This window comes from Trichechus manatus, unplaced genomic scaffold, assembly GCF_000243295.1.
Source record: "Trichechus manatus latirostris isolate Lorelei unplaced genomic scaffold, TriManLat1.0 scaffold00199, whole genome shotgun sequence".
NCBI classification, from domain to species: domain Eukaryota; kingdom Metazoa; phylum Chordata; class Mammalia; order Sirenia; family Trichechidae; genus Trichechus; species Trichechus manatus.
Window position 1 is genome coordinate 3,955,507 of NW_004444135.1, and position 15,140 is coordinate 3,970,646.

Below are 15,140 nucleotides of genomic sequence, written 5' to 3' on the forward strand. Positions count from 1 at the left end.
TCAGAGGCAGGATGTGATCTAGGCAGCCTGGCTCTGGAGTCCAGGCTCCTGGCCAGTGTCCTGTGCTAGCACTTGGCCGACAGCTCTGAGGCAAAGTTAGGCACTTCCTTTTCTCTGCTCCAGCCACACCACAGTCTCACCTCTACTTTGGCACTTAGCATATTATACTGCAACCAAGTCTTACTCATTTGTATCCTTTACTCTCAGACCTCTCTTTGAGGACAGGAACTGTCCACCTCTCTATCCCTAGAACATGTAATGGCACCTGGCACCAGCAGGTATTTAATAAATGAATAAATGAATTAAACAAAGGAATAAATTAAAGTGTGCTGTTTCAACAGCACCCCAATCCTAGCATAGCATTAGCCTTCAATATAGGCAGACTCAGTGATGAGACCTGCATTTCAAATCTTCATGACACAAAAAATGGGTAGTTTGGGAGCTATGCTGATAAATTTCTATCTGGTCATTCTAGGAAACTCAAGAGACATCCACCATAAGAATACATTTAGGGGTGGTCTTCAAATCACAAACACTCCAGACTGAAGGATTCTAGAATTACCTGACAGTGCATCATAGAACTCGTCCTCACTAAGGATGCTGAGAGGTGGCGATCCTTTAACCAGGGACTGCTCTAATTCATGATGCTCAGTGGCCAGAGCCTCCAGTGCTTCTGACAAAATTTTGTTTTTCTCTTGCTCTTGTTCCAATTTAAAATTCCTCACCTAGAAGAAAACAGATATACAAAAAAGGCTTTAGAGTGACGAGACTCAGACCTACTCATTAGGATGTAAAAGTTATTTGCTTTTGATCCATTTCAATTGCAACATCAGAAATAAAAACAGTCACGTTATATACACTTGGATGAATGAGCAAAATTACTAAGCTAATTTTGTTCTTCCCATGGGGGCCTTTTCTCACAACAGCTCTAGCTAATGAAAATAGATTAAGAACTAGCAAACAAATTCAGTTCAAATGATCAGGATCCTAGTATGAGAAGATTAGCCATTTCAGAAAACATAAAAATTAAAAAAAAAAAAAGCAGTCTCTCTTTGTCTCAACACTAATCATGAGGTTAAGAAACCAGTTTCAGCAAGTTTTTAAACAAAATAAAGAAAACTATTCTAAATATTCAAATGTGTACCACATGAAAGCATGAGGTATAACTGTTAATTGTCCAGTTTACATTCAGAATAGTTTAAGTTAAATGGAGGGCAACCAGCTACTAAGCAATAACTAAACATTTTTATTGTTTCAATTCCATATTTTACCTTGAATTTGGCTCACTACAAGAAATAAGGCCTAGATTACAGAAACAGTAAAGCCTGGTTTGGTTCTTCACCCTCTGAAGATACAATCTATTCCTCCTATCTGATCCAAGAGAATTTGAATCTTCGCAGCTGACCAAAACCCTCTAAAATTTAAATAATCTAGTCCTCATATAAAATAACAGATACTGGGTTTGGTGTGGACCATTTTAGGTATTTTTATATCAGAACTCTGGAAATCACAACTATTCCATCATCTCCTTCAATTTCTAGAAATAATGTGGCACTGTAGACAGGAGACAGAAAAGGTGGTATCTAACATAACCAACCCTGTAGTCTCAGGAAAGTCTCTTGTTCCTTAGTTTCCTCACCTATAAGAGGATTCTACTATCTCATATACTTTAAACATTTTATGAGAAGGGACCACTCCCTTCCGAAGAACATCATGCTTGGTTAAGTAGAGGACCATGAAAAGAGAGGAAGACCTTCAAAGAGATGGATTGATACAGTGGCTACAACAATAGGCTCAAGCATAACAGCGATTGTGAGGATGGGTCAGGACCTGGCAGTGTTTCGTTCTGTTGTACACAGGGTTGCTATGAGTTGGAACCGACTCAACAGCACCTAACAACAGTAACAACACAATCATCCAATAATTTCATCTCATCAGTGGTCTTCAACTCAGCAGTCGTCAAAAAAATTCATTTTTCCTTTAGCGAACCTATTTTTCAAATATAACCCTATAAATCCCAACATATAAAATAGATGCTTTGGAAAGCAGACATGTGCTGGGAGATGCTGGGGATGGAGCACAAGCCCCACCCCTGTGGCTCACCCCTCTCCTCAGGTCCAATTCCAGGAGCTGTACCAACAATTTGAAAGGCACAGGATGGGATGACCTCTTAAATCTCTTCCAGGTCAACATTTCCACCTCTGGGTCTGGGAAGCTGTAGAACTCTCTCATAACTGCTCCTCTGAATTCCTCACCCTGCTGAATCTAGACCCTTTCACTTCCTGACATTCCCTCTTGTTCTGACTCGAAGCCCTTTATGGCCTCAAGTCCCTGATGCTGCACATTACCTACAACATTCCAGGAGTCAGTCCCGGGTATAACTTGAAATATAGTTTTACTGAAGTGCTAAGTTCATAGCAGAAACAAGGTTAAACCTTTATTATTTTGAGAATAGTTCCAGTCCTCAGGCACCTGTGTTTATCATGACAGCAACCAGATTATTATTTTTAGAGGTATGGTAATGAAATAAAAATAGCAATAAATGGTAAGCAATAATGAGCAGAGAGATCATGCAAAACTGATCAAAAAAAAAAAAAAAAGAAAATTTACGTAATTACAAATTTTAGGAAACTGAAAAATATTTGGTAATATTCCTATAAGAAGCCCTGGTGGCACAAGGGTTAAGTGCGTGACTGCTAACCGAAAGGTTGGCAGTTCTAAACCATCCTGCTATCTGCTCCCACAAAAATTACAGCCTAGAAAACCCTGTGACATTTAAGATACAACACTGGTCTCTTCCCGTCTGGAGCAAAGAAGAGTGAATGACAAAATCAAAGACTTAAGGAAGAAATTAGTCCACAGGACTAACAGCCCACATGAACCACAGCCTATTCTAGCCTGAGACCAGAAGAACTAGATGGTGCCTGGCTACCACTACCACCATTCTGACCAGGAACACAAGAGAAGCTCCCGGTTAGAATGGGAGAAAAATGTAGAACAAAATTCAAATTCATAAAAAAGATCAAGACTTACTGGACTGATAGAAACTAGAGGAACCCCTGAGACTATCACCCTAAGATGCCCTTTTAACCTGGAACAAAGCCACTCCTGAAGGTCACCTTTCAGCCAAATAACAGATTGGCCTATAAAACAAACAATAACACCCGTGAGGAATGTGCTCCTTTAAACAATCAACTATACAAGACTGAAAGGTCAACATTTACACAAAAGCAAAGATGAGAGGCAAGGAGGGGCAGGGAACCAGATGGATGGAAATGGGTCAGGCGGGGTGGAAATGGTGTAAGTGCTGACACATTATGAGGACTGTAATCAATGTCACAGAACAATGCGTATGAATTGTTGAATGGGAATCTATTTTGCTGTGTAAACTTTCACCTAAAACACAACAGCAAAAACAAAACAAAACAAACAACAACAAAAAAAATTAAGGTACATTAAAAAACAAAACTCTATGGGGCAGTTCTACTCTGTCACATGGGGTCGCCATGAGTCAAAACTGCCTGACAGCACCCAATAACAACAATATTCCAATAATCTAAACTGTATTTCCAGAGGAGGAAATACTCTTATTGAGGCTGGAATATAAATTAAAAAAATAAAAAGCTGTTCTTCCTCCATCTTCTGAATTCATTTATCGATAAACAAAGACAACAAAACCATACACAATGTCCAAAATGATCCTTTCTGTGAATATAAACGATCTAAAAGCACTGTTAAAGTATTTGTAGATTCCAAAAACAACACTGCAAGATCCAACTCTTTCACTCCCACCCGCTCTCTCCCTTTAGCTTTATATCCCTTTAGCTTTTCAAATATCAAAATGTAAATGTGCTGTTAATTCTTAAAAATAAGAATCAACTAAATTATCTTCTCTATTTAGCAAATACATAAATCTTCATACCTAAATTCATCTAGCTGATTTCAGCAAAGTGGCAAAATAAATGATTGGGGCCCCAAGATATCCAGTTCCCTCAAAAAAAAATCTTATTCAAAATCCAATTTATCCTTTATCCATCTAAAATAAGCATCACTTCAATTCTGCGACAGCTACATCTGTTCTCACTTCTTTTAAGAGAAAAAAGAGTAAAGAGTAGGAAGCAGAAGAGAAAGCGAGAGAAAAAAGGCTCTATGTCCTGTATCTTGCCTTATTTTTATCTCTGAACTGATCTGGGTATATTTTCATTAGTTTCTAGTATAACAGGATTTTCTGCACGGAAGATATCTTTCTATAAAACTGCCTATAAAACAGCAATGTCTCCCATCACATAAAACACTGTGATTGAGTAGCTATATGTCACAGCAACTGCACCAGCAAAGAGCTCTCCAGATGCTTCTGAAGTATCTAAGAACATACTTAACTACCATAGTGGTTTTTAGTCAGTTAGAAGGATCACTGGAACAATGTAATTCCTCATCCTCTACAATCTCACTATTTTGGAAACACCTATGGAAAATCCTGCATTTAAAAATTAGTGTAGAACAACTGATAAAGGAATACGCAGAGTACAAGTTCATAACATCTTCAGCTTACTTTTAAACTATGTTTCCAAACTCCCACTTGCTAGCTGAGAAGCTATATTCTTGTAACAGAAACAGTATAGATACATGGATACAATAACAAAGAATGTATTAACTTGAGACTGGAATACTAGATCTGAATTAAAAACTTATCTAGCTTTGTCTCTCAGATAAGGAACAGCTCTGACTTATTTCCATAGTTATGGATCCAACAGTATTCTCACTTCAAAACTTTTTAAGATATGTACTTTAGGTGACTCCTTGCTCTTACCACATGGCTGTCAAAACCTCTGGGTCTGACTATTTACAGCTGAGAACTCTCCTGCCCACTAGTCAGACTGCCACATTGTTTCCGTGGAGGAGAATGGACCTCTCATGTGAACGCAAAGGGCCATTATTCCCAAATCCACAGCCAAGCTGAATCACACTTTTACTTCCAGGGTCTAGGAAAATTAAGCTTTCATTCCATCTCTAAGGCATGATCAAGTATGGAAATATACTCTTGGACAGTATATACCTGCAAAATAAATTTTAAGGATTTTCATCTGACTCTAATGACCTTTCAGCTACCCCATCCTATCAGAACTTTTTCAAGTGTAATAAATTACCTTATGTTCCTAAAGCTTTTCATCACTCCTTTCCACTACTAAACAAAGACACTTATTTAAAGATAACTATGCCTCAGTGACCAAGGCAGATTTGTGTGACTAGAAGGAAACAGACATGATGGAGGGATGCACATGGAGGCTGTGGGTAGGGAGGGGCATTGTATAGAGTTTGTAGACGATTATAAGAACGCTGGCTTTGACTCTGAGGAAGATGAGAATCACTGGAGAGGGTTGAGTAGAGGAAGTAGATTATTTGATTTATATTTTAATATGATCCCTCTGGCTGATATGCTGAATAACAGGCCTAAGAGGTCAAGGGTAGAATCAGGAAAGACCCCGTAGAAGGCTACTATAAAATCCAGATAAAAGACTAGGGTAATAGGAATGGAGATGTTTAGAAGTGGTCAGATTCTGGATATATTCTGAAGGATTTTGCTGACACATTGACTATGGGATGTAAGAGAAATGAGGAATCGATCACGAGGTGGGGAGGGAGGCTAAGGGCTATTTACTAACTAGATAGTAGACAAGTATTATCTTAGGTGAAGGGAAGGGTAGCACACACTACAGGGGAAGTTGGCACAACTGGACTAAATCAAAGCTAAGTAGTTTCCCGAATACAATCAAACACTTTGAGGGACAGAGTAGCAGGGGTGGAGGTCTGCAGACCATGGTTTCAGGGGACACCTAGGTCAATTCATGTAACAAAGCTTATTAAGAAAATGTTCTGCATCCTACTTTGGCGAGTGGCATCTGGGGTCTTAAAAGCTTGCAAGTGGCCATCTAAGATGCATCAACTGGTCCCAACCACTTGGAGTTAAGGAGAATGAAGAATACCAAAGACAGAAGGAAAGCAGTAGCCCAAGAGACAGAAAGGGCCACATAAACCAGAGACTTCATCAGCCTGAGACCAGAAGAACTAGATGGTGCTTGGCTACCACCAATGACCACCCTGACAGGGAACACAAAAGAGTCCCTGATGGAGCAGGAGAAAGGTGGGGCACACAACTCAAATTCTAGTAAGAAGACCAGACTTAATGGTCTGAGACTGGAGGAACCCTGGAAAGCATGGCCCCTGGATTCTCCATCAGCCCAGAATGAAAACAATTTCTTAGACCAACTCTTCAGACAGGAATTGGACTGGACTGTGGGACATAAAGTGACACTCGTGAGGCATGTGCCTCTTAGCTCAAGTGCATACAAGAGACTAAATGGGCAGCTTCTGTCTGGAGGTGAGATGGGAAGGCAGAGACGGTTAAGAGCTAGCTGCATGGACACGGGGAATCGGGTGGAAAGGGGGAGTGTGCTGTCACAGTATGGGGAGAACAATTAGGGTCACATAACAATGTATGTATACATTTTTATATGGGGGACTAACGTGAAATGTAAACTTCATTTAACTACAACAGTTAAAAAAAAAAAAAAAAAAAAGAAATGAGGAATCGAGGATAACTCCACGGTTTGGGCCTGACCCACTAAAAGGAGAGAGTCATCACTATCTAACGTGGGGAGACTGCAGGAGGAACGAGTACCATCAGGAGCTCAGTTTTCTATATGTTGAGTATGAGATACTACTGGACATCCAAGTGCAGATGTCAAGTAGATCACAAATAGATATCAAATCAGGTATCCAGGGAAGAGACCCAGGCTGGAGATAAAACTCCGGGAGTCACTTGCAGACAGATTATATTAAGCCGCAAGACTAGACAGTATCGCTATGGGAAAAAAGAGAGAAATGAGAAGAAATCCAAAGGAAATCCTAGCAGGAAAGATGAGGAAGAATCAGCAAAGAAAACAAACCAAGCAAAAAAGAGAGAAGGTAGGAGGAAAGCTAGGAGTGTGGTGTCCTGGAAGCCTAGAGAAAGTATTTCAAGGAAGAAAAAGTGATTAACTATGTAAAATACCAATGACAGATCAAATAATATGAGCACTAAGAAGAGTCCACTGGATTTAGTAACGTGCAGGTCAATGGTGAACTTGATAAGAGCAGTTTCAGGCAAGTGTTGAGTGGAAGTTAAAGGCAAAAGCCTGATTGGAGTGGGTTAAAAAGAGAATGAGAGAAGAAAACTTGGAGAAAGTGAGTGTAGAATAGTCTTAAGAAGTTTTGCTAAAATAAAAAGGGAAGGAGAAAATTGGGGCAGTTGCTGGAGGTGGTGTCAACAGGCTTTATTTTGGAAGAAAACACAGCATGTTTGTACACTGATGGGGAAGGTTCAACAGAGGGAGAAATCAATTATATAGAAGTGAGGGGGTGAACTGCTCATGAGTTTCCAATAAGGGATGGGATCTAATCAGCACATGTAGGGGCTGGCTTTTGCTGTGAGTGTGGACAGTTAGTTCATCCCTAGATGCAGGAGAAGAGGCAAAGTGGGTAGGCACAGATTCAGATAGGTGGGTATGGGTGACCTGAAAGTTTCTTCTAACTGCTTCTATCTTCTCAGTGCCTATAAGAAATAGAACAGGAAACAAAGAGGTCAGCAACCTATAGGTTACAGCATCTGATGTAGTAAGAAGCCTCTAGTCTCTTGACACAACATGAAAGTAGTTTGCCATGGGATAAAAACCATATTAGTCCCATGGCCCCCAAGGTCTCATTCAACCCAACATGTCATGTCTGTCTGTTCAAGCATTTTCCTTTCCCTAACAGCCAACTGTGACTGGCTCCTGGGACCATTAAAGAATGCCCGTTTCTTACAGGCACTGCCATCTTCCTCAATCTGGCTCAAGCCAAGAGAAAAGGAAATTCCATCCAGAATTACCTCTGCATCTCCCTGCACTCCAGCTCTGCCAAGGGAAAGAAGACAAAGACTTAACTGGTTGCTGACTTACTTACATGCTAAAAGCAAAATTACTTCACTGGAGCTTGTTAAACTGCGGTTTCTGTTAATAGGCTGCTAACTCAATTACTTCCAAAATTTATCTTCAGACATTTAAATCAAGGAGGAATTTGGGGATAGCTGGCTATCTCTAATATCTAGGACAGAGCACAACACACAACAGGCACTCAAGAAACGTTTGGTACATAAATGGAGGGTTTTAAAAACAAGGTAATCGTGGTACTTAGAAGAATCAACATAAATCTGGAATATATGATACTTACTTTTGTTGACCTGATTTTAAAATCACTTCACATAAAAATAAAAAAAGGAGGATATGCAAACAAGTTTAGTTTTTATATTTCTTTAAAAAAAAGTAGAAATAACAGTACTGTTCACTTCTAGAATATGCTGCATTCAGTGGACTGAATGCTTTTTAACTCTACTGCTTTGTTCAGTGGCTCTGGCACTTAAAATAACTTGGTACAAATAGGATCTCGTAAAATTTGCTCTTTCAATTGCAAACCTGAACCACTTGACACTGATTATAACACTCACATAAAGGACTTCTATTATAACTTAAAATATCTGCAACAACATGCAATTTTCCATTTTAGAAATAGCACTTACAGGATTATGTTGCTAAAAGCAAGCCATTGTATAATTTCTAAATTATTCCAGATTATAGTATAATGTAGCAAAAATTTCAAAAGGTTTTTAAGTATCATCATGTCAATTATAGAACAGAAGGTTAAATTATAATGGTAGATATTACACATACTGCAAATAACTTTCAATGTAATGTAACAAATCAGGACTCGTAATATAAAAATGATAATTCTATTCCATAAGGACTCTGAAAATTTAAAGGCATTTTTTTAATGGCATCTTTATTAACCTCTCCACGAAATATCTGTTCATGATTGTATCTGCAGCACCTGGAATGGTGCCTGTAACACGGTAAAAGGAAGATGTTGAAAAAATATTTTTAAATGAATAAATTTATGGCATGTATTAACAAGAGAGGAGGGGGGAACTAAAGCAATACAAAATAACTTTTCTTGATAAGATCTCTTTAACCAGTAATAATAAATATTTCAAAATTTACCAAGAAAGATCTAATTTAAGTTCAGGGTCCTGAGCAAAAAAATGTCTCTTAGAATTTCATTATTCTTAATCTCAGTCAGACTTTATCTAGCAAAAAAAAAAGGATTTAACTTCATGAGCATTTGTGTAAAACATGGTTTTGTTTATACAGCATTATTTCTATATCTAATACTGATGATAAAGTATATGCATAGCATTTTACTTTTTAAGAAGCATTTTTACATACTGTTAGTTCAACTAAATCATCATTAAAACCATGTGAGGAATGTGTATGTGTATAAAAGGAAGATCATAAAGTTTCAGTAACTTCCCAAAGGTCACCAGAGGAGTAAGAACCAAAACCAAGATTTTTAAACTCCAAATCCCATAAGCTTCACAACCCATCTAGTTGTGGTGTTGCCAATAACTAAACGGCCCAACAACAATGTTGATGGATCTGTAGGATCATGAGTCTTAGAAGCAGAGGACCTCACCCGCTTTCTTTGACAGGGTTTACTAGACTGGTGGGCCAGGCAAATGGGGGAGGGAGCAGAGTTATCTGGACTCCAGCAACACATTCATCCAAACCTCGCCTAGATCTCTTGCTGGAGATCACATCCCTGTAAAATGACAAGGGCATAAGGTAGACCAGGAACCTCTCCCCGGAGAAAGGTTTCTCATCCCAAGCACTGGTGGCTCTGTCCAGTCCAAGTCCTGGCTTACGACAGACGTTCTCAGTCATGACGAGCAGAGCAGAATCTGGATAAGCTAGAGTTTGTTTTGTTTTGGATCAGAAGCCCCAGTTCTACCCCAAACCACTGACTCAGGACTTCCGAGAATGCGATCGAGGCAGGTGCAAAGACTGCTGATTGCCTGCCAGCACCCATCTCCCCCTCTTCCTCAGTAAGCGCCTCAGTTTCCTATCTGGGTACACTGCTCTCCAGCTAAGACTATTTCTCAGTCTCTCTTGCAGCTGTGGCCACATGATCCAGGAGAATGGAAGTATTGCACAGAATTTACCAGATCTCCTTAAAGGGAAACACACCTCTTTCTGTCAATTCCTCTTTCCTACTAATTGGGATTTGATACTTGAAACAGCCTCTATCACCTGAAGCTGCCATACCAGTCCCAGACTGTGTCTCCTGTCTTTTTCAAAGTAAAGGATAAATCTCTAACTTATTTAAGCTATTGTTGTTCGGTTTGGGGTTTTTGTTTGTTAAATGCTAACACTAACTAGTACAGGTAATTTTTTTTTTTTTAACTACCACAAATCATTCTGACGTGACTCCTAAATAAAAATTACTGATTTAGAAAAATTTCAGTTTAGTTAATTCCTCCCCAACCCCCCAAAACACTCCCCCCTACACACACACTGGGCGCCTACTACTATTGCAAGGTTAGTGCTAGGGATACAAAGTAGAATAAGAAACCCATTAATCCTCAAAGAGATTATAGTCTACGAGGAGGAGGAGACACTTCTTACGCCTGCCCAGCTCATCTATTAAAAACACAAACCCGCTATTACTTCCTCATAGAAAACCTTTCAACGGCTCCTGATTGCCTTCAGTCTCCAAAGTGGAGTGTGTGCACCATGAGATACAAAAATATCAGAAACTCTTTTATATTTATTTTTGTCTAAAATATTAGATAAAATGTCATGTTAAAGATATATTATCTATACAGATTGGCACAGGTGCCCTCACACAGTCCATGTGTCTCATGGTCAAGGGTCAAGTGTAGGATGCACAGTAACTTCAGGGAGGAGTGGCAACGACCATTCAGAGGCTGAAAGAAGCCCCTGAGTTCAGGGTATCATGATGCACTGCAGTTTATGGGAGTTGGTTACTAAGATTTACAGACCATCTCATCTAGTTTTAGTTAACTCATAAAATACACACACAGCATTAAGGCTGTTGCAAAGAAACTGCAGACTGAAGATAAAAGCCTTGGTGCAAGCCAAGTGAACAAACAGAAAATAGCAAAAGCTTCTACTGCCCACGTGAGCTCTTCATCAGCTAACTCTGGTAAAAACAGACCATATAACCAGATGACAGTAAGCCAGTTCTTCAAATGCAAAATTACCAAGAAGATCATATGTCATATGGATCTATGTCTATAATGTAGGACAATCTCTATTTATACATTACGCCTTGAGATGTGCGCTAATGAGCATATGAAGACATGACGTTCAGCTCAACGTTTAAAATCTAAGCATCCAGAGGATGAAGATACACCTCCCGAACTTTTTTTTCAGTGATATATAAAGTCACACAACACTCAGTCCAGGCTTTAAATTTTTTTGCTAAATTTCATGAGAAATGTTTAGAAACTCTTTTTGAGGTTTCTTAATAGAAAAGACAAAAAAGTCACAAACCATTTGGGGAAATACTTATTTTCCAACTGCTCCCCCTCCTCCCAAAAAAGCCTGAAAAAGTACAATATATAAAGAACTCTTAAAACTCAACAACAAAAGGACAAACAACCCAATTTAAAAATGAGCAAAGAACTTGAATAAACATTTCTGCACAGAAGATATACAAATGGCCATGAAGCACATGAAAAGACGCTCAACATCTTTAGTCATTAGGAAAGCACAAATCAACCACAAGAAATACCACTTCATACCCAGTAGGGTAGCTATATTAAAAAAAAGAAAAAAAGAAAATAACAAGTATTGGCGAGGATGTGTAGAACTTGGAACCTTGCTGGTGGGAATATAAAATGGTGTAGCAACTGTGGAAAACGGTTTGGTGATTCATCAAAAAGTTAAACACAAAGTTACCACATGACCCAGCAATTCCACTCTTAGGTATACATACAAAGGAACTGAAAACAGGTTTTCAAACAAATACACAAACATTCATAGCAGCACTACTCACAACTACCAGAAGAGGAAACAACACAAATGTCCATCAACGGATGAATGGGTAAACAAAATGTAGTATATCCATATGATGAACTATTAATTCAGACATAAAAGGAATGAAGTAATGATACATGCGACAATGTAGATGCACCTTTTTAAACACTATGCTAAGTATAAGAAGTCAAGAACAAAAGCTCACGTACTGTATGATTCCATTTATATGAAATGCCCAGAATATGTAAATCCTTAGAGACAGAAAGCAGGTAAGTGGTTGTCAGGAGATGGGGGAGGGAAAATGAGGAGTGATTGTTACGGAGTACAGGGTTTCCTTTTGGAGGGATAAAAATGTTTTCAAACTGGACAGAGGTGATGGTTGCATAACACTGTGACTGTACTGAACGGCATTAATTTGTATACTTTAAAATAGCTGATTTTCTATGAATTTTAGCTCAATAGAAAAAAAGTATTGGTCATGGATTGAATTGTGTCCCCCCAAAAATGTGTGTAGCAACTTGGCTAGGTCATGATTCCCAGTATTGTATGATTGTGTTATCTGACGTGATTTCCTTATGTGTTGTAAACTCTATCACTATGATGAGATTGTATGTGATCTCCTTATGGGTTGTAAATTCTATCACTGTGATGAGGTTATACTGATGAGGTTGATAAGATTAGATAGTGTCTTAATGCAATCTCTTTTGAGATATAAAAGAGAGAAGTGAGCAGAGACACATGGGAACCTCACACCACCAAGAAAGCAGTGCTGGGAGAGAAGCACTTCGTTTGGACCTGAGGTTCCTGTGCTGAGATGCTCCCAGACCAAGGGAAGACTGATGCATCACAAGGACCTTCCTCCAGAGATGACAGAGAAAGAAAGCCTTCTCCTGGAGCTGATGCCCTGAATTTGGACTTGTAGCCTACTGGACTGTGAGAGAATAAACTTCTCTTTGTTAAAACCATCCGCCTGTGGTATTTCTGTTGGAGCAGCACTAGTGACTAAGACAGTATTTAAAAAACACTAAAGAAAATCCCCCCACACACAAAAACAAACACAGACTTACCACATGACCCTTGTCATTTTATTCCTACATATTCACCTAACAGAAATGAGTAACTATGTCCACGCAAAGACCCAAATATTCATAGATGTTTTATTTTTAATAGCCAAGAACTGGAAACAACCCAAATATCCAACAAGTGAATAAACAGATAAATTGTGGCACATCCATACAATGGAATATTAGTCAGCAATAAAAAAGAATGAACCACTGATACATGCAATAATATAGATGAATCTCAAATTATGCTGAGTTATAAAAGCCAGACCCCTCCGAAAGTACATGCTATCTGATTCCATTTATGTAAAATTCTAGAGAACACCTACTTAACCTATGCGGTTGTCTCAGGACAGGAGTGTAATAATAGTGTGAGGTATTACAAAGAGACAGGAAGAAACTTTGGAAGTAAAAGAAGCACTGATTATCTTCATTGTGGTGATGGCTTCACTGGGGTGAGACCAGTGGAGTATCTTAGATGGCCGCTCAAAAGCTTTTAAGACCTCAGAAGCTACTCACCAAAGTAGAATGTAGAACATAAACTATGTTATGCTGTTTGTTCTTTTGGCAGTCCATGGTATATTCAATATTCTTCAAAAACAACATAACTCAAAGGCATCAATTCTTCTTCGGTCTTCCTTAGTCATTGATCCAGCTTTCACATGCACGAGGTGACTAAAAACACCATGGCTTGGGTCAGGCGCACCTTAGTCCCTAAAGTGATGTCTTTGCTTTTCAACACTTCAAAGAGGTATTCTGCAACAGATTTGCCCAATGGAATGCTTCGTTTGATTTCCTGACTGCCACTTCCATGGGTGGGATTGTGGATCCAAGTAAAATGAAATCTTGATGACTTCAATCTCTTCTCCATTCATCATTATCTTGCTTATTGGTCCAGTTGTGAGGATTTTTGTTTTCTTTACGTTGAGGTGTAATCCATACTGAAGGCTGTAGTCTTTGATCTTTCGGTAAGTGCTCCAAGTCCTCTTCACTTTCAGCAAGCAAAGTTGTGTCATCTGCATAATGCAGGTTGTTAATGAGTCTTCCTCTAATCCTGATGCCCCGTTCTTCTTCATATAGTCCAGCTTCTTGGATTATTTGCTCAGCATACAGACTGAAGAAATATGGTGAAGGGATACAACCCTGATGCACACTTCCTTTCATGACTTTAAACCACTCAGTATCCCCCTGTTCTGTTCAAATGACTGGCTCTTGGTCTATGTACAAGTTCCACATAAGCAAAATTAAGTATTCCGGAATTCCCATTCGTCTCAATGTTATCCATAATTTGTTATGATCCACACAGCCGAATGCCTTTGCATAGTCAATGAACATAGGTAAACACCTTTCTGGTAGTCTCTGCTTTCAGCCAAGATCCATCTGACATCAGCAATGATATCCTTCATTCCACATCTTCTTTTGAATCCGGCTCGCATTTCTGGCAGTTCCCTGTCAATGTACTGCTGTAACTGCTTTTGAACGATCTTCAGCAAAATTTTACTTGTAATATTAATAATATTGTTTGATAATTCCCGTATTCTGTTGGATCACCTTTCTTTGGAATGGGCACAAATACAGATCTCTTCCAGTCGGTTGGCCAGGTACTATATATAATTTTATAATTATCAAGAATATTTTTAAACATGCCTATTTAGGAATTGATGTCTGCAAGGTACTGTGGGACAGTGCAGGACACATGACTTTCTTTCTCCTGTGTCAAGTACAGGAACCCATCTGAGATTCTGTTAAGGATAGTTCTGTCTCACTACAGATGCACAGCTTCTACCTAAAAATAACTTCCTCTTATATAATCTCTTACCTCAGATTTGTATATTTCATGGGTTCTTGAAATGAATTTCTTTTTTAGAGATACGGCACAACATTAAGTAAACAATCATTTTTAAAACCAGAGAAGCTGAACCATAATCTAAACAAATCTTTGTTTTTCACAAGTCATTCAGGGATGCTGTAGTTGACAGTTCTGCTGACGAAAATAACTACAAAAAGTTATATGTAGCAAAAGTGACACTATACCAACTCTACTTTTTAAAAATGAACTTACTGAGTTTATCTACATACAATAAATACACCCATTTTAAGTTCAATGAATACTGACAAAAAATACGTCATGTAATCAACACAACTATCAAGATACAGAAAATTTGTACTA

At 38.7% G+C, this 15,140-nt stretch overlaps 1 protein-coding gene across 7 annotated transcripts in view; it reads right to left on the reverse strand.

Annotated features, from left to right (window-relative positions):
- Positions 1-145: 145 nt before the first annotated feature.
- Positions 146-15,140, reverse strand: part of LOC101360186 (oxysterol-binding protein-related protein 1) — a 173,661-nt gene continuing 158,666 nt past the window's right edge. For 4 of the 7 annotated variants that reach the window (XM_023742068.1, XM_023742066.1, XM_023742069.1 and 1 more), the window contains one exon: positions 146-725. In XM_023742068.1, the coding sequence (XP_023597836.1) occupies positions 522-725 (204 nt within the window). In that variant the 3' untranslated portion in view covers positions 146-521. Of the gene's footprint in view, positions 726-7,554; positions 7,592-15,140 lie in introns of those variants that run through there. The other 3 variants (XM_023742067.1, XM_023742072.1, XM_023742071.1) reach the window with 3 other exon arrangements.